Here is a 24,785-nt window from a genome sequence, read left to right on the forward strand (position 1 = left end):
GAATATGTGCCTCTTTTAAAAATCCCCAGTGGTACCCATGGCCTCTCCTTCACTTACTTGTGGTATAAAACATTCTTCTCCACTAAGTAATTCTTCCATGAATCCAGCCAACAATCCAGATCTTAGTGCTCTGGGGGTACAAGTGGAACAGGACGTGGGGAACTGCCCTTCTCTTTTGCTATGACATGGATCTAGCAAGCAAAGGTCAAGCCTCAAAATACCTATGTCCCTGCAGGCCCCACTTTAGCCCTGCCTCACTGCCTTCCCAGACCTCTGGACACTGATGGCTCTTCCTTTTCCCATGGATTACCACCTCATTGTCTCCCTTTGTCACCACCAGAAACACTTCCATGGGGCCAGGATTTCCCCAAACCACTCACCAGGCCTTCACGTTGTAGTGAACACAGCCCTGTCCATCAGCATTGAACAGAGCCAGAAAGAAGCTGGGTGTGTCATTAAAGAGGCAGGTGATGGCTCTCCCTCTGCAGCACGTGGGGATCTGACACATGGCGATGTTCCCAGAGGGATAGCTGGCAGAAATGGTCAAGGAGAACTAACAGAAAACTCTCCAGGTTCTGCTTTCAGGTGCTCCATGGAAAGTATCATGTCGAAATGATAGCTATTTGGTGCATCATTTCCAGTCTTCAAAGACCCTCCCTGCACTTTGCATAACTAACAATAATTAGAGAACACAACCATGCCCTGTGTGCCTTCCTGTATCTTCTTTCTCTTCCTCACAACCACCCTGTGGTAGGGAGCATTATCTCCATCTCACAGATGAGTAGGGTTTCCTGGGATATGGAACTTTTAGTGCTTAAATCCAGGAAAATCTCAGGCAAACCGGGACAAGTTGGCCATCCTACAGATGAGGAATCCAAGGTGCAGAGAAATGATCGTCCTACATGACAACACAAGGGAGTGGCAGAACCAGGACCTGAACTGTTAAGTATATTTCTAATGCTGTCAGGCTGCCTCCCTTTATGATCAGTCTAGGAGAGCAGGCAACGTCTCCCTGTTCATTTCTTACTAGGTGATCCCAAGAAGCACTGGTCCCAGCTTAAAGGAACATGGTGTGGGCAGCTACTGCAGGAATTTCAGTAGCACCCCAGACAGAAGAGTTTCAGTGGTTGGCACTGGGGCAATTGCTTTCAAATGCTTTCCCACCAATGGGGGAAAAAGAAATAAACAGATAGGAATCATAAATAGTAACAAATAGAAATTCTAGAGCTGAATAGTACAATAATTGGAATGAAAAAAATCATTAGATGGGTTTAGCAGCAGATTGGAGCAGAAGAGTCAGTGACCTCAAAGATGGATCAATTAGAGTTATCTAGCCTGAAAGAAAAAAGAATGAAGAAAAATTAATGGAGCCTAAGAGACCTATGGCAGGCCGTCAAGCATACAAACATATCCATAACAGGAGTCTCAGACGGACAGGAGAGAAAGAGGGGAAGAAAGAATATTTGAAGAAATAATGACTAAAAGTGCTGCAAATTTGATGAGAGACACGACTGTACACACTCAAGAAGCTTAATAAACTCCAAAGAGAATAAATGCAAAGAGAGCCACACTGACACATATTATTATCAAACTGCCAAAAGACAAAGACAAAGTACACAAAACTCTGCTGCTAAACAGCTCACCCTTCCTCCTATATGTTGTTATCAGTAATTACATCTTTATATATGCATTGTGTGCATTGCTGCTTGAAAGCAGCAAGAGAAAAGAGACTCATCATGTACATGGGATCCTTAATAAGGATAAGGACAATTTCTTATCAGAAACCATGGAGGCCAGAAGGCACTGGGATGAAATATTTAAAGAACCAAGAAGAAAAAAAGCTATCAACTAAGAATTCTATATTGAGTAAAACTATCCTACAAAAATAAAGAAGAAATTAAGACTTTCTAGATAAATAAAAGTTGAGGGGGTTCACCACTAGTTGACCTGCCCTACAAGAAATGCTATAAGTACTTCAGGCTGATGTGAAAGGATACTAGATAGTAACTCAAAGCAATACAAGGGAAAAAAATACCAGTAAAGGTAACTATATAAGTAAATATAAAACCAGTATTATTGTATTTTTGGTTTATAATTTCTCTTTTTTTTCCCACCTAAGTTGAAAGACAAAGGCACAAAACACTAATTGCAAATCTATGTTAATGGCACACAATGCATATATAAAGATGTAATTACTGATAACAACATATAGGAGGAAGGGTGAGCTGTTTAGCAGCAGAGTTTTGTGTACTATTAAGCCTAAGTTGGTATTAGTTCAAATTTGTTTGTTGTCAATTGTAATACTCAAATGTATTAGTTTCTTGGGATTTCCATGATATCCAGACCACAGACTTGATAACCTGAACAACAGAAATTTATTCTCTCACAGTTCTCGAGGTTAGAAATCCAAAATTAAGGCGTTGACAGGGCCCAGCTTGTGGGGGTTCTAGAGAAGAATCCTTCCTTGCCTGTCCCTAGTTTCTGGTGGTTGCTAGGAATCTTTGGTATTACTTGGTTTATGGATGCACCATTCTAATCTCTGCCTCAGTCATCACATGACCTTCTTCCCTCTTTGTGTGTTTCTGGTTTCTCGTCATTGGATTGGGCTCCACCCTAAGCCAATATGACTTAATCTTAATTAATTATATTTGCCAAGACCCTACTTCCAAATATGAACACATTTTGAGGTTCTGGTGAATATAAATTTTGAGGAGACACTATTCAACCCATTATACCAGGGTAACCACTAAAAAATAACTTAAAAATATAGAATAAAGAAAATGAGAAGGAATAAAGATGGCATACTACAAAAAAAAATCAGTTCAACACAAAAGAAGGTAATAACATAGGAACTCAAAAATAAAAAAAGATATGACATATAGAAAATGAATAGTAAAATGACAGAATCAAGCCCTTCCATATCAGCAGTTACATTAAATAAAAATGGATGAAATTCTCCAACAAAAAAAGCAGAAATTGACAGAATGGATTTTTTTTTTTTAAAGATCCAACTATATGCTGTCTACAGAGAAGCTTACTTTAGATCCAAAGACACAACTAGGTTGAAAGTCAGATGATGTAAAAAGATATTCCATGCAAATATTCCATGTAAATTCCATGCAAAAAGACAGCAAATGTGGTTATACTGATATCAGAAATAACAGACTTTAAAAATTTTTACAAGAGACAAAGAAGAACATTATATATTGAGAAAATGGTCAATACCTCAAGAAGATACAACAATTATAGACATATACACACCTAACAACAGAGCCCCAAAACATATGAAGCAAAAATTTATAGGATTAAAAAAGGAAATAGTTCTACAATAGAAGCTGGGAGACTTCACTACCTTACTTTTAATCATGGATAGAACAACTACACAGAAGATCAATAAAGAACGAGAATTTGAACAACACTATAACCCAACTAGACCTAACAGAACACTCCACCCAACAATAGCAGAGTACACATTCTTTTTGAGTCCAAAGGACCATTCTCTGGTAGAGACAATATGTTAGGCCACAAAACAAATCTCAATAAATTTTAAAAGATTGGAATGTTAGAAAGCACCTTCTCTGACAACAGAACGAAACTAGAAATCAATGGCAGAAGGAAATTTGGAAAATTCTCAGATAGGTGCAAATTAAACAATACACCTTTAAACAACCAATGGATAGAGAAGCAATCACAAGGGAAATTAGAAAATAGTTGAAGGTGTGAAAACAAAAATACAATATATCAAAACTTATGGGATAAGGCACGGGAATGAGGTCAGAGTGCAGAGTCCAAGGGAGAAGCCACAGAGGCCAGGATGGCTGCTCACATCTGGCCTGGGTCAGTGAGGAGCCCTGGGGATCTGGCCCAGTCTGGTGCTTGCACCTACATTCAGGACAGACCTGGCAGGTTTTCTATCAGGTGTTCTACTATAATAATGCTGGAGTTAGGAAGTCTCCATTTCTTTGCTCCAAACCAGAAGACTTTGTTCCCTGCATACAGAGTAGGAGTAATGTTGGTTAGAAACTGGCTGGTGTTTAAAACTGAAGATTGTCATGACTGTTCAACATAAGCTCTATTCTGAAGTAAAACTAATTGTCTTGGGAATACCAAGTCAGTTTCATTCTGAGTGCTCAAAAATGATCCCCAGAGAAACACAAATATTAGTAACCCAAATTTGCTTTTGGAACCATGAAAACTTTGCTCATTTTTTACTTTGACAATACAATCATAGATGACAATAGTGACACCTGGATTGTACAATGCACTCCAGAGAAAAAGCTTCTACAAAATTCTTATGAAAAAGGAATTTGGGCAGAATTTATGGGCAGAATCTTTAAGAATTTGGAAGATGCAGGTGTAAGAGAAGATGAAGTGAGAAGAGCAGTGACATCAATACCTTTATCTCTAAGGATGGTGGAACAAGGATAGAACAAGAAAGAAGAAGGATAAATTTGACTGCATCAATATTTCAGATTCAAATTCAGTCTCCATAGTTTGGGTTTTAGGAGCTACCAGTTTTCATGATATGTTTGATAAAGTGTTTACAAATCCAGCAGCTTTTGATAGCAGTGATCATCTCACTGTGAAAAATTATCATGCTCATTCTTGCAATAGGTACCCAGAGAATCTTTGCAAAAATGTAGTTTTGGTAGAATTTGTAGATTCAGTTACAATAGTTACAACTTGTAAATTATACACAAATTGTTTATATAGGTGATGGTGGAAATGATGTCTGTCCAGTAACTTTTTAAAAGAAGAATGATGTTGCCATGCCATGGAAAGGAGATACTTTATAGAAAACTCTTTTCATAAAATGTCTCAAAATCTTGAACCTATGGAATAATCTTCTGTTGTAGTTTGGTCTTCAGGTGTTGAAATAATTTCTCATTTACAATTTCTAATAAATGAGTAATATGCCAACAACAAAGTCATGGGAAAATGTGAAAGCAGCTCAGGAAGAAATTTATAGCTATAAATAAAAACATTAAAAGAGAAGAAAGATCTCAAATGGATAACCATAATTTCCACCTTAAGGAACTAGAAAAAGAAGAGCAAACTGAAGTTAAAGCTAGCAGAAGAGAGGGAATAATAAAGATTATAAGAGAGAGAAATAGAATAGAGAACAGAAAAACACTAGAAAGAACCAACAAAACCAAAAGTAGTTTCTTTGAAAACAGCAACAAAAAATTGAGAAACCTTTAGCTAGACTGACTCAGAAAAAAAGGAAAATTCAAATTCCTAAAATCAGAAAGTGGAGACTTTACTACTGACTTCACAGAAATTAAATATATATATATATCATAAGAGATGTATATGAACAATTGTATATCTACAAGTGAGATAGTCTAGTTGAAATAAAAATACCTAGAAACATGCAAAGGGAAGTTGCAGGACACAAGATCAACACACAGAAATCAGTTGCCCCTCATGAACATGGGATGTCTTTCCATTTATCTCAATCTCCTTTAATTTATCTCAACAGTATTTTGTAGCTTTCAGTGTACAAGCCTGACACCTCCTTGGTTAAATTTATTCTAAAGTATTTTATTCTTTTTGATGCTATTGTAAATGACATAATTTCCTTTTGTTCATTGCTTTTTTATTGTTACTGCTGTTCATACAACATTTCAGATCATTTGTTGCTAGTATTCATGGATTGGAAGACTTAATCTTGTTCATGGCAAAATGCCCCACAGTGACCTACAAATTCAATGCAATCCATATCAAAATTTCATCAGTCTTTTTTGCAAAAACAGAAAATTTGATTTTAAAAATAATACAGACTTGCACAGGACCCCAAATAACCAAAATAATCTTGAAAAAAGAACACAGTTGAAAGAGTCAAACTTCCTAATTTCAACACTTCACTACAAAGCTACAATAATCAAAACACTATGGCACTGACATACAGATGAATGGAATAGAATTGAGGGTCTAAAAATAAACTCATATATCAATGATTAACTGATCTTCAAAACAGTGCCAAGACCATTCAAAGGTGAAAGAATAGCCTCAAGAAACAGAGGTGGGACAACTGGGTATCACATGAGAAAGGATGGAGTTGGATCCTGATCTCACACCATATGCAAAAATCAACTGAAAATGGATCAAAGACCTAAATGTAAGATCTATAACTATAAAACTCTTAGAAGACAATATAGGCATAAGAATGGTTTCTTAGATAAGAAACCCAAAGCACAAGGAACAGAAAAAAAAGAAAAATTGGACTCCATAAAAATTAAAAACTTCTAACCATCAAAGGATACTATCAAGAGAATGAAAAAATACCCCACAGGATAGAAAAAAAATTTGCAAATAATTTATCTGATAAAGATCTAGTATCTACAATATATAAACAATTCTTGTAACTCATTAAGTAATGGACAATCAAATAAATGGGCAAAGGACTTGAATACACATTTCTACAAAGAAGATATACCAGGAAAGCATATGAAGATGCTTGAAATCATTAGTTATTAGGAAAACCATTCAAAACCACAATGAGATATACTTTACATCCACTAGAATGGCTGGAATTTAAAAATTGGAAAATATCAAGTGTAGTCAAGAATGTGGAGAATCTGGAACTCTCACACACTGTGGGTAGGAATATAAAATGGTAGAGCCAGTGGGGAAAACATTTTGGAGGACCCTCAATAAGTTAAACATAGAATTACCATATGACCCAGTAATTCCACTCCTACATATAGACCCAAAAGAACTGAAAACAGGTGTGCAAAAAAAAACTTCTATAAGAATGTTCATAGCAGCATTATTCACAATAGCCAAATGGTGGGAAAAACCTAATGTCCATAAACAAATGAATGGATTAGAAAAAAGTGGAACATCCATAAAATAGAATATTATTCAGCCACAAAAAGGAAATTCTGAGATGTGCTGTAATATGTATAACCCTTGAAAACATTATGCTCAGTGAAAGAAGCCAGACACAAAAGGCCACATATTGTAGGATTTATAAGATGTCCAGAAGAGGGGGCGCCTGGGTGGCTCAGTCTTAAGCGTCTGCCTTCGGCTCAGGTCATGATCCCAGGGTCCTGGGATCCAGCCCCACATCAGGCTCCCTGCTCAGCAGGAAGCCTGCTTCTCCCTCTCCCACTCCCTTGCGTGTGTTCCCGCTCTCACTGTGTCTCTGTCAAATAAATAAATAAATAATCTTAAAAAAAAAAAAGATGTCCAGAAGAGGCAAATCAAAAGAGACAAAAATCAGATTGGTGGTTGCCAGGGCTAGGGTAGGGGAAACAGAAAGTGACTGCTGAATGGGCATAGGGTTTTCTTTTGGGGTGATGAAAAGTTTGTGGAACTTGAGACAAGTGATGGAAGCATCACTGTAAATGCACTAACTGCCACTACATTGTATAGATTAAAAGGATTTAATTTCTATTATGTGAATTTCACCCCAATAAAAAAAAGGAGGCACTGATGTATATTACAATGTGGATGAACCTTGAAAACATAATGGTGAGTGAAAGAAGCCAGATACAAAAGGCCACACGCTGCATGATCCCATTTATATGAACTATCTGGAACAGGCAAATGCAAAGAGGCAAAAAGCAGGTTAGTGGTTGCCGGGAACTGTGGGGGAAGGGGGAGATGGGGAGCGTCTGCTTAACAGACATGGGGTTTGCTTTCAGGGTGATGAAAAAGTGATGAAAAAGTCCCAGAACTAGATTGTGGAGATGGCTGCACAGCATTGTGAATGCTGTTCAGTTATACACTTTAAAAATGGTTAAAATGAGAAATTTTATGTGATGTACATTTTTCCATACTAAAAAAAAAAAAATGTGTACCTCACAGAGTATTTCTGAGTGCTCCACCAATTCCTAAAGGAACAGTGCTGAGCACAGTGATTAGGTTTGTTTATAATGTGATGAGTCTGTGCATAGGAAAAAAGGCTTTGAGGGAAGTTTGATGAGATAATCAGCAGTTGTGGGAAGACATCTAGGAGATGCTGACAATGAAGGGAATGAAACACAGATGAAATGAATACTGGGATGGTTCTGGAGTCTGGTGCAGACAAAGAGCAACCCAATCAGGGCTGGCAGCTTTCTGGCACTTCAGGGGCAGATAGGCCATTTCTACCTGAGAGCTTTGCGAGCCATCTTCATGAGACCAGAAGTAACTGCTGAGCCCAGAAAATGTCTTCCAAACATTTTTCTCTGCTTACAAGGGATCCAACAGCTATACATGAGCTTTGGCCACTCGAACACAGTAACACAGAATTTCTCCTTCAACATCCCTGGGTCCAACTTCTTCCGCTTAAAATGAAGCAGGTAAGGCCGAGAAAGATGAAGTGACCTGTGCAGGATCACCAAGAAGAACTGGGCCTAGAACCCAGCCTCCTGGGACTCGCAAAGAGGAAATGCGTTGATGGCCAGGATGTGGTCACTGCGTATGAGTCAAGCATGCCAGTAGCAGGGCCTGAAGGTTTGGGGTTGTCCCACCCAGGGGGACCTCAGGATTCTGGGACAGGGGAGAGAACGAAAGCTGTGTTCTAGCCCACCCACTCTGGTCCTACTGATAGCAACAGAATTCACAGACACAACTTCTCGAGCTCAGGGAGATGATCCTACTCAAGGCAGGGAAGAATCAGAAAAGGGGTAAGGGAGAGCCCATGATCCCCAGCAAGCAGCAGTTACCCTGGAAGGAGTTTGCTGTGTTCAATATCACAGGGCTCCCTGGAAGCAGGGCCGAGTGGAGTGTGATGAATGGATTCATTTACGGTCAGAGAAACAATAGGACTCCTTTGACAAGGCGCTTAAATTCTGAATTCCCAGTTCAGTTGGAGAGGAGGCCAAATGAAGTGAAGGGCGGGGGGGCTACTGCTGGGCAGCCTGTTTGACAGTTCAGAGAGCTCCCTCTCCTCCAAAGGTGTAGGACACTGAATACCCAGTGGTTTTATTATTAAACAAGGCTCCCTTCCATCCCCCCTCTCCCACTCTCTGCCGCAGGAAACAATCCTGGAAAGCATAACAATTGTGCCAGGAGGAGGGCCCCAAATAGAGGTGAAGTAGCCCTGAATCCAGGCCTGGCTCTGCCACCAAATTCCTTTTGTGACACTGAAGTGAGTGACACCATCCATTACTACAAGGAAGGGACAGGGATATCTGGCTTAGTGGCTCCTCTCTTTGATGTCTTATCCGACTCAGACTGCAGAACCTGGAATAAGTGCTTCGCCCTCTCTGGCCTCAGAGCCTTGCTGCCAAATGCGCTGGGCGTCTGGTCCAGCTCTGCTGCCTGTTGGGGAGTGGGTGACAGGACCCCTGCAAGGAACACAGGGGTCCAATGTGACTTCCTGATGCATTGCTTCCCACCCAGACCTTCTCCAAAGGGAGCCCTCTTTGACCTGGACAAATGCCTAATATCCTGGAGAACCTGTCACCAGGCTTCTCCGGTCAGTGGAAAAGCCAAAGTAAGTGCTTAGGCTTATTTAAGCCCGGGAATTTTCTGGGGCTGAGTGGCTGGGGCGAAGGGGCAGCAGTAAATAAAAGGATACTACACAAAGGAGGACCCATCATAGAAGGCGTAATGGAACTTGATGATCTTCTTGGATACCTTCCACTCCTGAGAATGCCGGACGAAGTGAGGATGGTGGTGGGCGGGGGGCTGGTGAACGGTGGAAGTGGAAGTCTGAGCACCTGGAGGGTTAGGGTGGTGGGAGCTTGGGCTCTGAGCGTCCCCTTTCGGGGCCGACATTAGACGAGGGGGCACCTTTGCCCTGTAGTTGCGAAAGATCAGGGGGCAGGAGAAATTCCTCCCTTTCCACAAGGCCCTTTCGGTTTCTCTGCAGGGAAGGAGACCAACATATCTTCGAGTCACTTGGCTCTTAGTCACCAGGGACACTCTCTCTAGAGCCCTGGCCCAGTTCCCAAGACTCCCATCCCATTTCCCCATCCCCAGAGTACCTCTGCCCACCCCATTCCCTCTTGTCCTTAAAGGCAGGAATTTTAGGAAGAACTGGGAAGGTCCCAGTACCCCTCTGAAACTAGTCCTTTCCTGACTTCCATCTTCAGCAATGGGGTGAGGACCCATGGAGTGGGACTGAGTACAGAAGAGGGACATGGTGGGGGGGAGCTGGAGGCTCTGCTCACTCCCCACTCCTGAGGTTACAAGGAAAGAACTTCCTTCCAGAATATCACAGTAAGGGGCAAGCTGGGCGGCTTCCCTCCTCCTGTGTTCTGTAGCTGTATTAATGGCTCAGGGGAGCCCAAGACTTATGCCTTAAATGGGGCTAGGTTTTAAATCCTTTATGGCCCATGGTCTGAGTCTTTGGAGAAATACAGACTAACTTACTAGGACTCGTGGGACCCAGAATCATAGATATCATTAATCACCCACGTCAACAGTTTGTTTTGTTTTGTTTTTGCTCTGAAAGGATTTTTGCTGCTGCTATTGTTATAGGAAGACATCTGACAAATTATGTTAAGAAATAAATATTCAGAGCACAAAGCCTTAAAAGTGTAAGGAGCCCTGCAAAGGGTGAGGGGGCAAATATCAGTGCCCTGGTGTCAGGTCCACCAAACTGTGGGACCTCTGGCAATGGCTTACCCATCTGCTTGGGCTGCCTCAGTTTCCTCATCCGCAAAATGGGCCTACCCCCTCTTCCTCATCAGGTTGTAGTAAGGACTGAAAAGGACTGTGAGTGGGGAAAGACTGGGGATGGGAGCACGTGTGAGGGATGGCAATGAACCCTGTCACTGTCGTTGGGGGCACTGGGTAGCCAGCACTTCCTGGCACTGCTCAGACACTTCTGTGAATTCCCCTTCATGCACATACAGGTAGCTGGTGGCCATACCCAACTCTCGCATCTGCCCTCAATCACTGAGGCACTCACATATGGCGACACATCTCCTGCAGCTTCTCCCGGGCCTCAGGGCAGGGGTCACTGAACTCTATACTGTTGGAGGCAGAGATTCCGGCTCCTCGTTGGAAGGACGGCATGGTTATGTCTTCTACGTTTTTTGATTTGCCTGTGGTTCAAGAGGAAGAGGTTAGGGAGGGGTTTTAAAGAATGGTTTCTTAAGATATCATGCTCATGTAGAGATGAGGTGGCAGGGAGAGCAGGAGAGCTAATTGGGGGCATCATTCATGGTTCCCAGGGACAGGAGTCCCTGGCAGGTCACTTGTAACACAGAGACAACGCTCTGCAAGTCAACTAAGCATGGATAAGGAACAGACGTGTGCAGTGATGAACCTAGCCATGTTTCCCTAGGATGGCCCATGCATGTGACTGTCATAGATGCTGAAGGGATTCCCTTCTGACCCTTCTGATTAAAGATAAAGTCTCAGGGCCACCTGGGTGGCTCAGTCGGTTGTGTCTGACTCTTGATTTTGGCTCAGGTCATGATCTCAGGGTTGTAAGATTGAGCCCCACATCAAGCTCCGTGCTGCGTGTAGAGCCTGCTTGAGATTCTTTCTCTCTCAGAGCTCCTGGGTGGTGCAGTCGGTCAAGCATCTGATTCTTGATTTTGGCTGAGGTCATGATCTCAGGGTTGTGGGATCGAGCCCCATGTGGAGCCCTGCATCAGACTCCGCACTCAGTGGGGAGTCCGCTTCTTTCCCTCTGCCCATTCCCCACTCCCCCCACCACTCTCTCTCTCAAAAAAAAAAAAAAAAGACAGAATGTCTCATTTCCAACTCAGTCAACTGTAACGTTTCTCTGATGTTGGCTAATCTCAGGCCTTCTGTGGAGGGTAGCGTATACTGACTAAGAGTTGGATTGAAAATTTTTCTTTTACATATTGTGGTAAAATACACATCACAAAAATTTATCAGCCTTACCATTTTTACTGTGGACGGTTCCATGGTATTAAATACATTCACATTGTTGTGCAACCATCACCACCATCTATCTCTATAAACTCTTTTTCATCTTATAAAGTTAAAATTCTTACCCATTAAACAATAACTTCCCAGTGTCCACTGCCCCTGGCCTCTGGTAACCACCACTCTACTTTCTGTCTCTGAGTCTGACTACTCTAAGTATCTCATCTAAGTAGAGGCATTTAGTATTTGTCTTTTTGTGACTGGCTTGTTTCATTTAGCATAATGTCCTCAAGATTCCTCCATATTATAGCATGTGTCAGAATTTAAGGCTGAGCAATATTCCATTGTGTGGATAGATCACATTTTCTTTACCCATTCATCCACTGACCGACACTTGGGTTGCTTCCATGGTTTAGCTATTGAGTATGCTGCTATGAACATGGGTATGCACTTACCTCATTGAGACCCTGCTTTCAATTCTTTTGAGTATATACCCAAAAGTGGAATTACTGGATTATATGGTAATTCCATTTTCAATTTTTTGAGGAAATGCCATACAGTTTTCCATAACAGCGACACCATTTTGCATTCCCACCGCAGTGCACAAGGGTTCCAGTATCTCCATATCCTTTCCAACTCTTGTTTTCTGGTGTTTTGTTTGTTTGTTGTTTGTTGTTGTTTTTATATAGTAGACATCCTACTGGGGATGAGGGAGTATCTCACTGTAGTTTTTAATTTGCATTTCCCTAATGATGAGTGATACTAAACATTTTTCATATGCTTGTTGATCGTCTGTATATCTCCCTTGGAAAAAAGTCCATTCAAGTCCTGTGCCCATTTTTTAGTCAGGTTGTTTGTCTTTTCTGTTGTTGAGTTTTTAGAAGTTCTCTATATAGTCTGAATTATAATTATCAGATATATGATTTGCAAATATTTTCTCCCATTCTACCTTTTTACTCTATGGATAGTGTCTTTTGATGTACAAAATTTAACATTTTTCACGAAGTCCAATTTGCCTATTTTCTTGTTGCTGTACCATACCAAGAAATCATTGCCAAATCCAGTGTCATGAAGTTTTGCCTATGTTTTCTTCTAAGGATTTTATTGTTGTAGGTCTTGTACTTAGTTCCTTTATCCATTTTGCGTTAATTTTTATATATGGTATTAGGTAAGTATCCAACTTCATTCATTTGCATGTGGAAATCCAGTTTTCCCAGTGCTATTCATTGAAAAGACTGAATGCCCCATTGAATGGTCTTGGCATCCTTGTCAAAAGTCATTTGACCATATATACAAAGATTTATTCCTGGGGCCTCTCTTCTATTCTGTTGGTCTATATGTCTGTCTTTATGCCAATACAATACTGCTTTGATTACTGTATCTTTGTAGTAAGTTATGAAATCAGGAAATGTGAGTCCTCCAATTTTGTTCTTCTTTTTCAAGATTTGGTTTTGGTTCTTCAGGGGTCCCTTGAGATTCCATATGAATTTTAAGATGAATTTTTCTATTTCTGCAAAAAACTTCATTGGAATTTTGATAGGGATTGCTTTGAATCTGTAGATCAATCTGGATAGTATTAACATTTTAACAATTTTAACTCTTTCAGTTCATAAACATAGGATATGTTTCCATTTATTTGTTTCTTCTTTAATTACTTCCAGCAATGCTTTGTAGTTTTTATTGTGCAAGTCTTTCATTTCCTTGGTTAAGTTAATTCCTAAATATTTTGCTCTTTTTTCTGCTATTGTAAATGGAATTGTTTTTGTAATTTCCTTTTCAGAGCATTCATTGTTTGCATATGGAAATGAACTGATTTGTGTGTTGTTGTATCCTGCTACTTTGATGAATTCATTTATTCTAACAGGTGGTTTTTTTTTTTTTGTATGGAATCTGTATGGTTTTCTGTATACAAGATCATATTATCTGCAAACAGATAAATTTAATTCTTCCTTTCCAATTTGAATGCCTTTTATTCCTTTTCTTGTCAATCTTGCTTTGGCTAGGACTTCCAGTTCTACATTGAATAGAAGGGGTGAAAGTGGGCATCTTTGCCTTGTTCCTAATCTTGTAAGAAAAGCTTTCAGTCTTCCACTATTGAGTATGATTTTTGCTTTATGTTTTTCACATATGACTTTTACCGTGTGAAGGTAGTTTACTTCTATTCCTACTTCACTGAGTGTTTTTTATCATGAAAGGGTGTTGAATTGTCAACTGCTTTTTCTGCATCAGTTGACATGATCATGTGGTTTTCCCCTTCATTCTGTGATTGAGTTTTGTGTGTTGAACCACGCTTGCATTTCAAGAATAAATCCTGCTTGGTGTCATGGTGTATAATCCCTAATGTGCTGTTGAATTCTGTTGTTAGTGTTTTGTTGAAGATTTTTGCATCAATGTTCATACAGGATATTGTCTGTTGTTTTCTTTTGTTGTAATGCCTTTGTCTGGTGCTGGCCTCACAGAATGAGTTGGGAAGTGTTCCCTCTTCTTTTTTTTTGGAAAAGTTTGAGTATGATTGCAATCAGTTCTTTAAATGTTTGGTAGAATTCACCACTGAAGCCATCAAATCTAGGGCTTCTCTTTGTTAGGAGATTTTTTTTTAAGATTTATTTATTTATTTTAGAGAGAGAGAGTTGTGAATGAGGGGAGCAGCAGAGAGAGAGGGAGACAAGCAGACTCCTGGCCAAGCAGGGAGCCCAATGCGGGGCTCAATAGCAGGATCCTGAGATCATGACCCAAGCTGAAACCAAGAGTCGGATGCTCAATTGACTGAGCCACCCAGGTGCCCCTTTGTTGGGAGATTTTTGATTACTGATTTAATCTCCTTAGTATCTATAGGTCTATCAAAATTTTCTACTTCTTTCTGATTTAGTTTGGGTAGGTTTTGTGTTTCTAGGAATCTGTCTATTTCATGCAAGTTATGCAATTTGTTGGTGTACAATTGTTCATTGTACTCTATCATAATCTTTTTTATTTTTGTAGAATCAGTGGTAGAGTACCCACTTTCAATTCGTTTTAGTAATCTGAGTCTTATCTTTTTTTCTTAGTTGATCTAGATAAAAGTTTATCAATTGTGTTGATCTTTTCAAAGAATCAAATTTTAATTTCAATTATTTTTTAATTCTCTCATTTCTCTCTGTTCTAATCTTTATTCTTTCCTTTTCTAGCTTTGGTTTTAATTTCTTCTTCTTTTTCTAGTTCCCTGAGTTGTAAATTTAGGTTTTTTTGATGTGATATCCTTATCTTTTAATGTAATCATTTGTGACTATAAATTCCCCCCCTCCTTAGTACCACTTCTGCTGCATCCTGTAAGTTTTGGTATATGATGTTCTCATTTTCATTCATCTCTAATTTCTAACTTCTCTTGTGATTTCTTCTTTAATGTGTTGGTTGTTTAAGAATGTTATTTACAGGACACCTGGGTGACTCAGTCAGTTAAGCATCTGACTCTCCATTTTCGCTCAGGTCATGATCTCAGGGCCATGAGATTGAGCCCCTTGTCAGGCTCTACACTCAGCGCAAGTCTGCTTAAAATTCTCTCTCCCACTCCCTCTCGCCCTGCTCTCTCTCTCTCTCTCAAAATAAATAAATAAAGAATGTATTATTTACTTCCCACAATTTTGTGATTTTTTTTCTAATTTTCCTTCTGTTATTGCCTTCTAACTTCATCCCATTGTGGTCAGAAAAGATACTTTGTATGATATCTATCTTTTTTAATTGGTTCAGACAATCTGTGGCCTAACATATGGCCTATCCTGAAAAATGTCCCATGTGCACCTGAGAAGAATGTGTATTGTTTTTGTTGTTTTCTAATTGGTTTATTGTGTTATTTAAGTCCTCTATTTCCTTACTAATCTCCTGCCTGGTTGTTTTGCCATTACTGTGAGTAGGGTATTGAAATTTCCAAACATTATTGTAGAACTGTCTGTCTTTAATCTGTCAGTTTTTGCTTCAGATATACATTTTTTGCTTCAGATATCCTTATGGTCTGTCATTAGGTGCTAAACATTTATATTATCTCCTTGTTGTACTGAAACTTTTATTAATACACAGTGTGCTTTTCCTCCTGTAACCTTTTTTGATTTAAAGTATTTTATCTGATACTAGTATTGCTACCCCTACTCTCCTTGTTTACTCTTTGCATAGAATATCTTTTTCCATCCTTTCTTTTTAAAAAATTTTAATTCAATTAACCAATATTCAGAACATCATTAGTTTCAGATTTTTTCCCATCCTTTCACCTTCAACCTGTTTGAGTCTTTGGAACTCAAGTGAATCTCTTATAGACAGCATATTGTTGGATCATGTGTTCTTATTCATTCTGCCAATCTCTGTCTTTTGATTGGAGATTTTAATCCATTCACATTTAAAGTAATTACTGATGAGGGACTTCTGTCATTATACTTTTTGTTTACTATATGCCTTATGGCTTTTGTCCCTCATATAATTCAATATTGTTTTCTTTATATTGATTGTCATGAAAGGTTTAAATTCCTTTCTCATTTGCTTTTTTATATATTCTATAGCTATTTTCTTTGTCATTACCTTGGGGATACAATGGGGATTACATTTAACATCCTAAGGTTCTAACACTCTAATTTGAATTTTTACCAGCTTAACTTCAGTAACACACAAAAACTCTCTTCTTTTATAGCTTCATCTCCAACCCTTTCAGCTGTCACAAGATTACATCTTTATATATTATGTGCACCAAAACATAAAATAACAATTCTCTTAAATGTATTAATCTTTTAAATTACATAGAAAATAAGATTTGTACTTACCAACCAAAGTTACAGTAATACTAGCTTTTATACTAACAATTTTTTCTTTAAATGTATTAGTCTCTTAGTCATGTAAGAAACAAAAAGTGCAGTTACAAACCAGTTACAATAATACTAGCTTTTATAATTGCCCATATCTTTGCTTTTATTGAGAACTTTATTTCTCCATACAGCTTCAAGGTACTGTCTAGTGTCCTTTCATTTCACCTTGCAGGACTCCCTGGAGCATTTCTTGAAGGGTAGGTCTAGTGTTCATGAACTCCCTTGGGTTTTGTCAATCTGGGAAAGTTTTAATAGCTCCCTCACTTTTGAAGGACAGTTTTGTTAAACACAGGATCTTGATTGACAGGTCTTTTTTTTTTCTTTTTAACACTCAGGCACAGTGCCTTGTGGCCTCCAAAGTTTCTGATGAGATATCTGCTGATGATGTTATTGAGAATTCCTGGATGTAATGATCTGGTTTTCTCTTGCTGCTTTCCAGGTTCTCTGTCATATAATGTGTCTTGGTGTGGGTCTCTTTGAGTTCATGTTATCTGAAGTCTACCAAGCTTCTCTGATGTTTATACTCCATATCTTTCATCAAGTTTGGGAAGTTTTCAGCCAACATTTCTTCAAATATTCTCATTGTCCCTTTCTCTCTTCTTCTGAGACTCCCACAATGCACATGTATTCTCCTTGATGGTGTCCCACAGGTCCCTTAGACTCCATTCATTTTTTAAGAATCTTTTCTTTCTGTTCTTCTGAGTCAATAATTTCAATTGTTTTATCTTAAATTTTGTTTATTCTTTCTACTGCCTGCTCAAATCTGTGGGTGGCAATGTTTTGTGCCTATTGCACTTATTTTCAGTTATCCCCTTATGGCAAGTATTTGTTGGTATAAGGATATGGTGACATGAAATTGTGGAGGTGGTCCTTCATGACTGAAATTCCAGAAGCATCTATCGAGGTCCACATGTTTCTGAGCCTCTGCTGCCCACCCAAATGGAGCCACGTGCTCTCCCTTAATATATGCAGGCTCAACTTCGTGAATGAAAACTGGTTCCAAGCCAAAGCCACTACTCAGGTTCCAGCTGAGCCCTGAGCACCACAGAATGAAGTCTTTCTCACTGTCAGCAAGCCTCGGGGTTTCTGGCTGGTCCTTGGATACCATCTCTGGTATCTGCCACTATGAGTGGTTTCTGGTCCCTTCCCCCACTCCTCCTGCCACCAAAGACCAGAGACTTGGCCCTGAGACCCAGATAGCTGCTGGCTGACATCCTGGAACATCTTCTAGTCTGACTATTCATGTCTGGCTTGGCCCTACGTGCCTCGAGTCCTTGAGGATACAGCCTCTTGCTCCAACCAGGAACCATTGTTTACAGACTTCTCTCAGTTCTCCTTCTATAATGTTGGGCTACTTTCCAGAAACAGCTGTTGTCCCCTCAGGGAGTAGGCTCAACTCCTGAAGCCTGTCTGCTCCAAGTCTGCCTGGCCCTAGAACTGCAAAGGGGGCAGTTGGTAAGGTGTCATAGCACATGTGCATGAACAGATAGCAGAGGTCCAAAATTCAAAGTGGTTGAAACCAGAATAACTCTACAATATGTCCAAACTGGCAAAGGTTTTAGAGAAATGGGCATCATTAATTGTTATGTCAGGAAAATAAACATAAATTGGGACATTCCTGGGCAAGATAGGTCACATAGTTACTTATAAACTATTAGGAAAAGTTAACCATCCATTCTAGCATGCATGTGTGAGATGAATTTCTAAACACATCAAGAACCTATAAGAAATGCAACACCATGAACACACATCTAGTGAGAACAATGCAACATCATGATGAAAAATCACATCTTGGTGGGGTAGCAGAGGAAAACAGACAGACAGACAAAGAGACCAAGAGAAGGCATTACCCTCAAGGTCATTAGGAAGAAAAATCATGAAATCACTGTGTATCTTGAAGATACTTTGTTTTCTTTCAAAGGGATTGTGTTTAATATGGCCAGTTCAGGAGTAGATATAATAAAACCAGGAGCACATAAAGTGGGATGCTAGAAATGATGCTGTGGGTTATTGAACCACAGTGAGAGAAAGTACATCAACAGAGGTAAAGGAACTGGAGAAATCAGACGGGGTCGCTGAATCTACTCCAAGCAAGGAAGCTGAAGAAGTCAGCTCCATTTGGGAAGGTATTCTTTGTCTTAGAGTCCACGTGTGTACCCCCAGGATTTAGAACAGTGAATGACAACTAGCAATTGTTCACTAAACATTTGTTCACTAACTTAAAGGATATAGGATCAGCTTGACAAGGAGATGAGGCCTGGAGGAGGGCAAATCACACAGCCATCCAGGGGTGGGGTCAGAAATAATATCCAAACTTCTCAACTTCCAGCCTTACCTCCAGTGGACAGTCTTAGAGCACTCCCACCTTATGTTGATCCTCCCACCATCTCTTTGCAAATACAGCCCTCCCTTGCCTACCCCATTTCTCCATCTGCCATCACAGCTGGTTGGGTAGGGAGGTGGGGAGATAACCAGAAGTTCCATGAGACCCTGCCCTGCCCTCTCCAGCCCCAACTCCTTCCTCTTCTGAGCTTCTGGCTGCACAGTTGCATAGTGCTATACTGTTTGGTCTCATCTGCCACCTATTCTTTCTCTTAAGCCTTTTTCTGTTGTGTGTCTTCCTTGGTGGAAATAGCAGGGCCCTCTATGTCTTTTTCTTCTTCCTGCATGAACTGGCCCAATTGGGACATTCCGTTAGGTCTGTTATCCAAATGCCTCTATTCAGATACTGGTTGCCTCCCTTGCTGTGTGAGTAGGAGCAACACAGATCTCTCTCTGAGTAGAAGGGATGAGTTTGGGATACTGAGGGGGTGGAAGATGTGGGTTTGATAGGGATGTTGTCCCAGGTGAATCAGGGACATGTTTAAATGATGTGATGTGAATCACATCACCAGAAGCGGAGGGCATGTAAACATTCAAATGATGAGACTGCATTGTGGAGTGACTGGGTTGAGATGTGTAAAAATTCATGGGACAGAATCTGTGTCAATAGCTTCTGCCAACAGTCAAGATGGCCATTAATCCTTCTTATCAGAAAACTAAAACAAGCCATCTCATCAACCTACACTGGAAATCCTCTATCTTCCTCTCCAGTTCCACCCTCAAAGATGGGCTAATGGGTCTAGATGGAATCCTCCATTACCTGTTTTCTTCTTGACTTCCTTTCCAGTTGAGAGAGAAAAGCTCAGACAGCCAGTAGAGGACTCATAGACAAGCTGGTAAGGTGTGTTCACTCCCATGGCTGGAGTGTTCATGGAGGAATCTGGAGTGGAAGACAGAGGGATTCTTTCTTCAATTTTTCAATTTTTATTTTTTTAACCAAAAATGTAATATGGACTTTTTGTTCTAGTAGTATGGTAGAGTGGGTATTCTAAAGTGCCCTGGTTGTTACAAAACAACCAGACCTTAGAAGAAAAAGACTTTTTAATGCATGAGCAGGCTCAGAGTAATTAAGGGAAATCTTCGATATTCCTTTCTACAGTACCCCCACCCCACTACAATATCCCTTAAGAGAGAAATGACACTGGTGCAGGGAGCAGCAAGTACAAAAGGGGACAGGATAGCTGTGAGGGCAAATACAGATAGAAGTGCTGCACTAGGTAGAGAGATTAACATTGGGCCAGCTATTCCCTTACCCAAGGCACAGAAATTGGATGCTTCTTCAACAGATCAGTCTCTTGCAGAATCACACTGTCTAATGTAGAATCATTTGATATCTGACCACTTGAGAATTAAAATTTAGTACCCCTGGGGCTCCTGAGCGGCTCAGTCAGTTAAGCATCTGACTCTTGATCTCAGCTCAGGTCTTGATCTCAGGGTCATGAGTTCAAGCCCTGCACTGGGCTCCATGCGCCTACTTAAAAAAAAAGTTAGCACCCCCATCACTAGTAGAAAATCTTGATCATACTTACATAAACCTCATCAAATCATTTGCTCATTCTTCCCCCAAATATGGTCATTTCATTGGTAAGGCATGAAATTGTTAGGAAATGTTAAGCAATTTATTACAGTTCATTCAAATTCATAAAGAAAATGTCAAACCTGAACTCCTAAATAGACAAAGACTATAACCAGAGATTGCACACTGGTTGATGCACACACGCAAACAATACCCTTCGCTAGTGATCCAAAACTTGAGATCAGGACAACTTTCAGTACCTTCTAACTTAGCAGAAATTAACAAAAGCCAATACTGGTAAAGATAGGCTAAAACTGGTCAACCATGATGGTGTAGGCAAAATCCATCTAGAAAACAGTATTTGACAAAAGCTGTACACACACTGAGACTTTCTGCTCCAATAATCCCTCTCCTAGGAAATCAATCTTGATAATCAATAGAAACTAAAGTTAGTAGAGAATGGTCAAGTTTCATTCTTCTGTATATAGCTGTCCAATTTTCCCAGCACCATTTATTGAAGAGATTGTCTTTTCTCCATTGCATATTTTGTCCTGCTTTGTCAAAGATTATTTGACCACAGAGTTGAGGGTCCATATCTGGGCTCTCTATTCTGTTCCATTGGTCTGTATGTCTGTTTTTGTGCCAGTACCATGCTGTCTTGGTGATCACTGCTTTGTAATATAGCTTGAAATCCGTCAAAAGACCTCAGTGTGAGACAGGAATCCATCAAAATCCTAGAGAGGAACATAGGCAGTAACCTCTTCAACATCGGCCACAGCAACTTCTTTCAAGATACATCTCCAAAGGCTAGTGAAGCAAAAGCAAAAATGAACTTTTGGGACTTCACCAAGATAAAAAGCTTCTGCACAGCAAAGGAAACAGTCAACAAAACAAAGAGGCAACCCACAGAATGGGAGAAGATATTTGCAAATGACACTACAGACAAAGGGCTGATTTCCAAGATCTATGAAGAACTTCTCAAACTCAACACCCAAAAAACAAATAATCTAGTCAAAAAATGGGCAAAAGACATGAACAGACACTTCTCAAAAGAAGACATACAAATGGCTAACAGACACGTGAAAAAATGTTCGTCATCATTAGCCATCAGGGAAATTCAAATCAAAACCACAGTGAGATACCTACCACCTTACACCAGTTAGAATGGCAAAAATTGACAAGGTAAGAAACAACAAATGTTGGAGAGGTTGTGGAGAAAGGGGATCCCTCTTACACTGTTGGTGGGAATGCAAGTTGGTACAGCCACTTTGGAAAACAGTGTGGAGGTTTCTTAAAAAATTAAAAATAGAGCTACCCTATGACCCAGCAATTGCACTAGTGGGTATTTACCCCAAAGACACAGATGTAGTGAAAAGAAGGGCCATATGCACCCCAATGTTCATAGCAGCAATGTCCACAATAGCCAAACTGTGGAAGGAGCCAAGATGTCCTTCAACAGATGAATGGATAAAGAAGATGTGGTCCATATATACAATGGAATATTACTCAGCCATCAGAAAGGATGAATACCCAACTTTTACATCCACATGGATGGGACTGGAGGAGATTACGCTAAGTGAAATAAGTCAAGCAGAGAAAGTCAATTATCATATGGTTTCACTTCTTTGTGGAACATAAGGAATAGCATGGAGGACATTAGGAGAAGGAAGGGAAAAATGAAGGGGGGAGAATCGGAGGGGGAGACGAACCATGAGAGACTATGGACTCTGAGAAACAAACTGAGGGTTTTAGAGGGGAGGGGGTAGGGGATGGGTTAGCCCGGTGATGGGTATTAAGGAGGGTATTTACTGCATGGAGCACTGGGTGTTATATGAAAACAATGAATCACGGAACACTACATCAAAAACTAATGATGTACTGTATGGTGACTAACGTAACATAATAAAATAAAATAAAATTTAAAGTTGCATATTATAATGCATATTATACTAAAGGTAAGAAACCTGAAAACATAAGCATTTGGTTAATTATAGAACATGAACATTAAAAGTCTACATCCACTTAAAATGACAATTATTAAAAGCCAACATATAACTGTGTTGGCAAACATCTGTGTCTCAGTAAAGGAAACTTGAGATACAGGAAAATGGCAGTATTTTTAAAATATATATGGAGAAAAAGTGAGAGAGAGAGAGAGACAGGGAGAGACAGACAGAAGAACCACAAAGGAGATTGCAAAAATGAAAAATAGCTTTATGTAAAGATGGCAAGATTATTTCTTTTTTTTTTGTATATATTTTACTTAATAATATTGCCATCAACTAAAAATCAAGGAGCAGTCTAGTTTTCTTTCATGACACGAAAGGACTAGTATGTACTGGAAAGGAGAAAAGGCAGGAAGCAGGCTTACCACTAAGGAAATGCTACCTTAGCAAGGGGAATATTCTGGCTATAGCTTTAAGGGAAGACCACTCCAGACCTAGTTACAGCTTTGCTCTACCTCATGCAATAAGATGGTCCAGAAAAACAAAAGTCATGCAAAATAAGTCAATAGGGTTTGAATCTTCTTTTTCATGCCCTGTGAGGACTAATTCAAGCCCTTCTAGGATCAGTGCTATTCCAAGAGAAATGGATCACCCCTTCATTTATATTTTATTGGTTAGATTTTTTTTTCCAACCCTAGGCTTGGTTTTTTTTCCCAACCCTAAGCTTGTTTTTTTTTTTCAACCACATGCCGAAAAGCGAGAGATTTCCTAGTGAGTGTAGTAGAACACTCTGCTAATGCAGCAGGATGCAGAAATCATCAAAGCCTCTCCAGAATTCAGCTCAGCTCTCTGCAAATTCTCCTCCACTAGATTAACCACAACCCACAAGGGATGCAGGAAGCCACTGTATCACAGGTGAAAGTCTGTGATCCTGCAAGAATGCTCAAGCACCTTATGAGGTAGAATGTTAATGGTAACAACCACTTCCTTTTCAAGGTGAGGGAACACTATATTCAAGTAAGAGAGCACCATGGGCAGATCTGAGGTTGGGTAGGTGGGCCAGGTGGGACTTTCCTACCCATGCAACAGACCATCAGGCGGTATCTCCCGACCAAATGAAATTAATCTCTAAGCTCTACATAGAACACAAGGTGCAGGAATCCACTTATGCTGGTAACCATCTGTATAAATAGTTACAGCATAGTTAGAGGGCCTGTGTTATCAGGGCATAGCTGACCCTGAACAGAACCAGCACAGAGCAAATTCCCTTAAAACAAAGACCTCCAGGTCTGGTAAATAGTGGGGGTGTGGGGGTGGGGAGTCCAGTTGGAACTTTATCTTAGAAAAGGAAAACAAACTCAATGCCCAAAAACAAACAACCCAATTTAAAAATGGGCAGAAGACATGATCAGACATTTCTCCAAAGAAGACATCCAGACATCCAGATGGCTAACAGACACCTGAAAAGATACTCAACAGTACTCATCATCAGGGGAATGCAAATCAAAACCATGATGAGATACCCCCTCACACCTGTCAGAATGGCTAAAATCAACAACACAGGAAACAACAGGTGTTGGCAAGGATGTGTAGAAAAAGGAACCCTCATGCACTGTTGGTGGGAATGCAAACTAGTGCAGCCACTGTGCAAAACAGTATGGAGGTTCCTCGAAAACTTAAAAACGGAATTACTGTATGATCCAGTAATTCCCTACTGAGTATTTAGCCAAAGAACACGACAACACTAATTCAAAGGGATACATGCATCCTGAAGTTTATAGCAGTACAATAGCCAAATTACAGAAGCAACCATCAACAGATGAATGGATAAAGAAGACATGGTATACAACAGAATATTACTCAGCCATTAAAAAGAATGCAATCTTGCCAGGGGCAACAACATAGATGGAGCTAGAGAGTATTATACTAAGCAAAATAAGTCAGAGAAAGACAAATACCATATGATTTCACTCATGTGGAATTTAAGAAATAAAACAAATGAACAAAAGGAAAAAAAAATGAGACAAACCAAGAAACAAATTCTTTTTTAAAAAGGTTTGTTTATTTATCTGAGAGAGAAAGAGAGCACACAAGCAGGGGGAGGGGCAGGGAGTGAGAGAGAGAACCCCAAGCAGGCTCCATGCTTAGCACTGAGCCCAACATAGGGCTCAATCCCATGACCCTAAGCCGAAATCAAGTCAGATGCTTAAATGACTGAGCCACCCAGGCACCTCAAGAAACAGACTCTTAAAATACAGAGAACACACTGATTGTCACCAGACGGGAGGTCTGGGGGCAGGGAAGAGAAACAGGTGAAGGGGATTAACAGTACAC

The 24,785-nt window shown here is 40.0% G+C and overlaps 1 protein-coding gene and 1 pseudogene across 9 annotated transcripts in view; one reads left to right on the forward strand and one right to left on the reverse strand.

The window, feature by feature from the left end:
- The window catches only part of CUNH3orf20 (chromosome unknown C3orf20 homolog), a 117,329-nt gene that overhangs the window by 79,348 nt on the left and 13,196 nt on the right, over positions 1-24,785 (reverse strand). For 8 of the 9 annotated variants that reach the window (XM_073901703.1, XM_073901700.1, XM_073901704.1 and 5 more), the window contains 4 exons: positions 19,750-19,869; positions 10,853-10,988; positions 9,515-9,802; positions 381-530 (listed from right to left, as the gene is read on the reverse strand). In XM_073901703.1, the coding sequence (XP_073757804.1) occupies positions 381-530; positions 9,515-9,802; positions 10,853-10,988; positions 19,750-19,869 (694 nt within the window). The remainder of the gene's footprint in view (positions 1-380; positions 531-9,514; positions 9,803-10,852; positions 10,989-19,749; positions 19,870-24,785) is intronic. The other variant, XM_073901705.1, reaches the window with a different exon arrangement.
- LOC112833842 (pyridoxal phosphate phosphatase PHOSPHO2-like) lies at positions 4,189-4,912 on the forward strand (annotated as a pseudogene).

Source organism: Callorhinus ursinus, unplaced genomic scaffold (genome assembly GCF_003265705.2).
Source record: "Callorhinus ursinus isolate GAN/ISIS: 27379988/994484 unplaced genomic scaffold, GSC_fseal_2.0 scaffold15, whole genome shotgun sequence".
Lineage (NCBI taxonomy): Eukaryota > Metazoa > Chordata > Mammalia > Carnivora > Otariidae > Callorhinus > Callorhinus ursinus.